The sequence below is a fragment of the Echiichthys vipera genome (assembly GCF_963691815.1).
Source record: "Echiichthys vipera genome assembly, chromosome: 3".
NCBI classification, from domain to species: Eukaryota; Metazoa; Chordata; class Actinopteri; order Perciformes; family Trachinidae; genus Echiichthys; species Echiichthys vipera.
Window position 1 is genome coordinate 15,252,516 of NC_139828.1, and position 7,195 is coordinate 15,259,710.

The following is a 7,195-nucleotide window of genomic DNA, read 5'->3' on the forward strand; positions in this document are numbered from 1 at the left end:
AGAAAATAATATTGTTATATATTTCTCCATATAATTCAGACACTCATTGTACTTCCCCATATTAACCTTAACCAGAGGGTTAAAATCATTGTTTACATACCATATCTGCCTCTGCCGTTACCTGGTGGAATATAAATTGGTCTCTGGTTCCCCTAGTTTTGGTGTCCCTTATGTTTCTTGTGTGCCCACTGCCCACCTCTGGAAGCCTGTCACTTTAGTCCACCATGGGCTATGGGAAAAGTCACAGCGCAGTGCGCTTTATAGATGTTATCGTGCACTTTTTCCACCCATGTTTTTCCTTCAAACCATTCCTCTCATTATTTTTGCATTCTTTTCTGTTTTTTCCCCGGAGGAGTGGTTGCATTGCTGCTAGAAGATGTGCCGGCCGAGACCTGTAAAGTACTGTCGGCATGATGGGCGTCCGTGCTGCTTTGTTGTCTTCCGGTATCTTCTTCGCAAGCAACAGTACCTCGACCAATGAGATGAGCGGGATTCTGCCTCGTCATACTCGTGTGTGAGTGTGCTGTCAGCTCATTGGTCACAGAGCAGGAGAGGCTGAGAATACATTTACCGTAAATTCTCTAAAAAGGCGCCATTCATTCATTCCTTCTATTGACATTTCACATACTATTTTTGATTCTCACGGTATTACGGGACAAAGTGCGTCCCTTTTCAGCTCAATACCGGACGATTCCGTTTTTAAGGGACGGTTGGTCACCCTACTAACAGCATATAAGGTCAGCAGCAATTATTGCACAGCAGAACAGCATCTTAACATCTTCACAAGGTGTAGGCCTCATAAACTCTTTCATAATGCTAATCTATGATTAGGCCTAGAAAAGCCATCAGTTGGAGCTTAGTTTTGGTTAAAGAAAAATACACGTTTTTATTCATGAGAATTGAGAGCATTTTTGTTTAATGTCATTGCGCTCTCGTGGTGTTGGATTGTAACTGGATGAAGTTTGTACCATAACAGCCTCCGTACAGGAAAGTGTTTACGGCTGAAAGTGACTGGTGGTGATTTCCTTGGCATCTGTTTACTTCCTCCTGCTCCGAAAATGTACGACCTTCTGCTTGTTCTGTGTCTGTCGTCGATGGTCCTGGTCTGCAGGGCTGCCGTGTGTCCGTGTGAGACACCGGAGCTCTGTCAACAGATCCGCGAGGAGAGGGACTTTGAGGTAACTTTGACAAACACGTCAAACCTCCACCTGCAGCACAGTGCTGACACTTTAGTATTTAAACATGACAACACGGTATATTAGGGATTATTAGTGGGACTGGGCAGCTACTCAAAATGACACCATATGCCAGTTTAATGCTCACTATCAAAGCACACAGTAGGTTTGTTGTTTTTTTGACTGCCAGCATCACATCACATTGTATTGCAGTCATGGAGAAACACAAGATGTTGGTGATATAATTGTAAAATATCAGCAGAACCTTGTCTTAAACAGTAGAATGTTTTATATTTGCCGTAACTATTAAATGGGGTTTTGAAGCAACCATTTTCATTAAGTCTGTGGTGTTGTTTGTTTTGCTTTGTGCATTGTTTTCAAAATTGCAAAGTCTACTTCATGTACCTTTGCCCAGACATGAATGTAATTATGGAATTGAGTTCATGGGTTTTTTTTTTTCGACCCTTACTCATGTGGAAGGGATAATGTAAAAGCAGCCTGTTTCTGTTGGCAGCTAACATTTTATTTCATCAAAAACATCATCTATTAATTTACTGGTCATTCATCAGAGAATCAATCAAAACCTGGTCCAACTAAACAACTAATAATTTTAGCCGACTGACAAACATTGCATTTCACTTTTAATACTTTCAGGCCAGACATCAGTCATTTTGCATCTTTGACATTTAAAGTTGCATCAGGTAAAAAGCAAAAATTTAAACATTTAAAAAGACAGAATTTGAATCCGAGTGAGACTCTTCTTGCCGTTCCCAAAGTCTCCTAGATTTTCTAAAGGCTGAAATCAGCCAATAGGAGGTGCAGAAGTCTAGTTTTATTTCTCAGAACACTGGAATTACAATATGATGCTTATGATTATTATGGATTTTCCCCAATATCTCCCAAAATAAACTGCCTTCCCCAGCTTTAGCAGGTTGGGCTAAACAATTGAATGACTCATTAACAAATAATCAATACAACAAGAGGTTATGTTTTCATTTTTTTTGTCTGTTTGTCAGGAGGATTACGGAAAAAACTACTGACTTGATTTTCATGAAACTTAGTAGAAGGGTGTAGCACAAATTACTTTTCACTTTCCTTTACATTGTAAGATAGGCCATTTGTGCTAGATTCATGTGGTGTCGGAATAATTGGAAAAATAAGTTCCCAGCAACGTTTGCATTAACATTGTGAGATAGGGCAGGTCTTGGTGGAGGTCTGGGCTCTCTGAGAGTTCAGGATGCAACTTATTATGGTAGGATAAAGAGAAGTGAGACTGATTAAAGATTTGACAAACTGCTAAATAAAGAAATAAATGTTTACAGAGTATGAATAGGAGCAATTAACCTTACAGTCATGTCTGTGGGGTCTCTGTGTTTTCAGGTGTTTGTGTTTGACGTGGGTGGAAAGACATGGACCTCCTACAACTGGAGCATGGTGACGACTGTGGCAACGTTTGGAAAATATGACGCTCAACTAATGTGTTACGCCCACTCCAAAGGAGCACGGGTTGTACTTAAAGGTAGTATAACTTTCTTTGATTGAAATTCCTATTTTTGATTTGTTGGTATATATCAATCCAGTGAATGATAGCAGCATCGAGAGCTTCATCCAATTCCTGACATGTCTGATCACTTATTATGACGCATCTTCTTGCTCCTGCTGTCAACAGTTCATTGACTTATTGTCCTCATAGTTCTGCCATCTCTTTCTTTCCTTGTTGTTGGGAAAAGGTGACGTCCACCTCCCCTACATCGTGGACCAACAAAACAGGACGGTGTGGATAACAGAGAAGGTCAACTTGGCCAAGAGTCAATTCATGGATGGGATCAACATCGACATCGAACAAGCAGTGGACAAGGGCTCGCCAGAGTACCATGCTTTGACAGACCTGGTCAAAGAGACCACTGAGGCCTTCCACAGGGAGATCCCAGGCTCCCAGGTCAACAATGTTTTGACAAGATTTTCCAATAAAAACTTGGTGCTTTAGTTAGTCTGTTTCTCTAGCCTCAAATCCCGAATTGAATGAATGAAGTGCTGTGAGCCTTCCTAACCTGCCTGGTGTAAATGTTTTATTTATCTTATCCCAATCTCAAGGTCTCATTTGACGTCGCCTGGTCACCAAATAGTATTGACAAGCGCTGCTACGATTACGTTTCCATCGCTGAATCCTGCGACCTTCTGTTTGTGATGTCCTATGATGAACAGAGCCAGATCCTGGGCGACTGTATTGCAATGGCAAACGCTCCACTCGCTCAAACACTGAATGGTATGTTGTTCAGTTGTTGTTCATCACTGAATGAGAATAAATCAGTCAATGCAAAAACTCCTCATCACCACCATGTGAAATTACTTTCTTTTAAGGTTATGACCAGTTTTTGAGTCTGAAGATCGATCCAAAGAAGCTAGTGATGGGAGTGCCATGGTACGGCTATGACTACCCGTGTCTCAACTTTTCCCAAGTAAGATTTGTTCAGTTAAAGATACACAGTTAAAATGTTGGTTGTTGATTGTTTTTAAGTCGTTGCCGATCCACTGACCTTTCCTCCAGAGGTCGACGCTTGTGGTGTTAGGTGAAATGTCTTAACAACTCTTGGATGGATTGCTGTGAAATACGGCCCAGACTTTCATGTTTCATGATTTTTAAAATCTGTGTGAAGTAAATTTGTTTAAAAAAACATTGTACATGTCAGGAAATGATTGCCGTCAACATGTGAAAAGGAGATAGAGCATTGAACATTTTTTTTTTTCCGAGCCTGAAATCATGGCTCAATGACGCTCTGAAACCACAGAGACAGAAAGCCCAGCGCACACGCTGCTGTGTGGTGGCATGGAGTAATACCAAGAGGGTAAAGAACCCAGAACCACATTTTTTATGGGACGCTGAGTCCAAAAACTGAGCCTTTATGAAGCCAAACGTGGATACAGGTGTTAACACATAATTGGAATTACAATCAAAGCTTTAACTTTTTCACATGCTTATAAAATGACATGTGTGCTCAGACTTTGCCTACACTTACTGTCAAGCGTGGTTTCAGCGCTTCTTAACGTTTCAGAGAAGAGAGTACTGCTTAGTTTTTATGATTATAATATTTCTATTCATTCACATTTGGCTGGGTGGTTTGTGACATTGGTCTGTATTATGACAAACTCAGATCACACTTTTTACACAGCCTTTAACAAGTATGGTGTTCCTTTCATTTGTCGTTCGATTGACAATCCCATCAGCCTCATGTTAGCATTGTCCTTGTGAGCATGTTAGCATCATTGATGTAGTTATCAAGTTACTATTTAGCTCAAAGCACGGCTCCGTAGCCTCACAATGGCCATAGCATGGCTGTAGCGCTTAGTCATGTTCTTTTTTGTCAACAGATCCCATAAAAAGACTGAAACTAACAATGACTTGACGGTAAATGGACTGCATTTATATAGCGCCTTCCTACTCATTCACCCATTCACACACACATTCATACACCAATGGTGGTGGAGCTGCTCATCAGGATCAAACCACCAACCTTGTGATTAAAGGACGACCAGCTCTACCAGCTCTACCTCCTGCCCCAACTCTATCGAATCTACTAACAAGTAGGGCCTGTGTAGCCAATGCCTGATGTATCTTATCTCTCTGTACCACATCTTTTCCCATACCAGGAAGGAGTGTGTTCGTTAATGGAAGTTCCTTTCCGTGGAGCTCCCTGCAGTGATGCAGCAGGAACACAGAAAACATACAAGTGGATCATGAAGCAGGTCAACAGCTCATTGTCTGGCAGGCTCTGGGATGACAGGCAGAAAGCTCCTTACTTCAATTACAAGGTATGCTATCTTTATCGTATAGATTAGGCTTTCATTTCCTTAAGATCTACAGCTGTGTCAGGGTTAGATGTTTTATTAGTTGGCCTATTTCATAGATGTGTCTTTCTGCCAAGTCAGAGCTTCACTAATTTCAGCTCCTCTAGTCCTGTTAAATTATGACTCAACAAATTAGGCATTTATTTTAGGTGAGTGCCGACTTCCACCTGAGCTACCACGGTATTTTTTTATGGCATACTATAAAATTACTTTTTTATGACATTTTTATGACATACGATAATTACTTTAAAAAAATACTTTATGTCATATAATATACCTTTTTATGAAAAACTAGAATAACACTTTTTATGACATACTATGATATTACTCTTTAACAAAACTGTGACATACTATGTTACTTTTTAATGACATTTGACTTTTTATGATTTACTATAATTAACGTTTTATGAAATTCAATAATTATTTTATGTCACACTATAATGACTGTTTATAACTTTTTATGACATATGACTATTTATGACATAATGCGACTTTTTATGACATACTATAATATTACTTTTCAAAGCTTTTTATGACGTACTATAACATTACTTTTAATGACATAATGTGACTTTTTATGACATACTATAATATTACTTTTCAAGGCTTTTTATGACGTACTATAACATTACTTTTCAAAGCTTTTTATGACGTACTATAACATTACTTTTTATGAAATAATGTGACTTTTTTATGACATACTATAATACAGCTTTTTTATGACTTTTTCTGAAATAACCATATAGAACTCAAATTGATTATGTGGTTTTAAAATGTATTCATTTAACTTCAGGATTCTTTTTTTCTTTCAGGACCAGAAAGGACAGATTCATCAGGTTTGGTATGACGACCCACAGAGTATTTGTCCCAAAGCGAACGCAGTGAAATCTAAAGGTTTGAGGGGCATTGGCACGTGGAACGGGAACATCTTGGACTACAGCGATGAACCGGTTGCCAGGCAGCAAACCACAGAGATGTGGAATTCACTCCTAGGATGCTAGCTGGGATACACTTGACACTGCTGCAGAAATGTGCATCACCCCTCCTGTTTGTTGTTAAGTCAATATATCCCTTAGCAGTACTTGTACTTCAGAGTTTATCGTGGCTTTTATTGCATGCCATGTTATTGAATGTAGTTGTGTCTGACATTACTGAAATAACTGGAAAAGACAACCAATCTTTTAAATGTGACACAAACGAGCTTACGGAGATCTTTTCAGGGTTGCTACACATTTTCAAAACTCCAGACTTTTTCAGACTCAAATTTCCAGACTTCCCGGGGGATTTTTTGGTCAATACAAAGCACCTGAATACCAATTGTCAGATGCTCATTATGTAAATAAATGGTTTTAAAATCCAACTTTTAACGCCTATGTTAACTGACTATGTATGCTGTTATGTTGCCAAGTAATTACAAGATTTTTAAATACGTATTGCAGCTCATACAAGTGAATGAACTCCAAACCGAGACATGTTCAACACACAGCATTTTATTCAAGCTGAATGCTTAAAGAGTGCAATTAATAACTATGTACCTGCACCCTCTACAGACAGAAACAGAAGGGGTGTACAATTAACCAGAACTACAAAAGAAGTCTGTGCTTCATTAGCTTTAGATGGGGTAAACGTATATTAATGGATAAAAATGAAATCATAAATTAAATGTAGATGAGAATCGTAGTCGCGCGGTGAACGGTAACTAGGTTAACCCGACACCATTCTACAGCCAGCTTGATAAGTTTCCTATCATCTACAGATAGGATACGTTAGTAAACTTGTTTTGATGTTATATTTTATTTTAGAAAGTGAGATAATAGTCTGGAAACACAAACATTTTTCCCAACTCATCCAGACCTGGAAATTACTCGGATTAAATTAAATTTTCATACTGCGTAGGAACCCTCTGAATGAAGCCGGGAAAAGTTATAGAACAGTGTTCAAAAGATAAGCCAAAAAAAAGTCATAGTATGTCGATAGGGTCAAAATAGGTCAAAATTCAATATGTCCAAAAAATGCTACAATCAGTCATATGATAGCCTGTCTAAAGCAGTCATAATTTCTTGAAAAAAAAAAGTCAAGAAAAGTCATAAAAACGTGTCCAAAAAATAAGCCCCCAAATAGTCATAGTATAGTGTAGAAAAAAGTCTTATTTAATGTTAAAAAATGCTTCACTC

The 7,195-nt window shown here is 38.7% G+C and overlaps 1 protein-coding gene across 1 annotated transcript; it reads left to right on the plus strand.

Moving 5' to 3' along the window:
• Window positions 1–721: 721 nt before the first annotated feature.
• Window positions 722–6,595, plus strand: ctbs (chitobiase, di-N-acetyl). Its single transcript, XM_083940720.1, has 7 exons — window positions 722–1,178; window positions 2,556–2,694; window positions 2,906–3,114; window positions 3,270–3,441; window positions 3,537–3,634; window positions 4,824–4,985; window positions 5,834–6,595. The coding sequence occupies exons 1-7, from the start codon at window positions 1,059–1,061 to the stop codon at window positions 6,020–6,022; spliced, it is 1,089 nt and encodes a 362-aa protein (XP_083796846.1). The 5' UTR covers window positions 722–1,058; the 3' UTR covers window positions 6,023–6,595.
• Window positions 6,596–7,195: the final 600 nt, after the last annotated feature.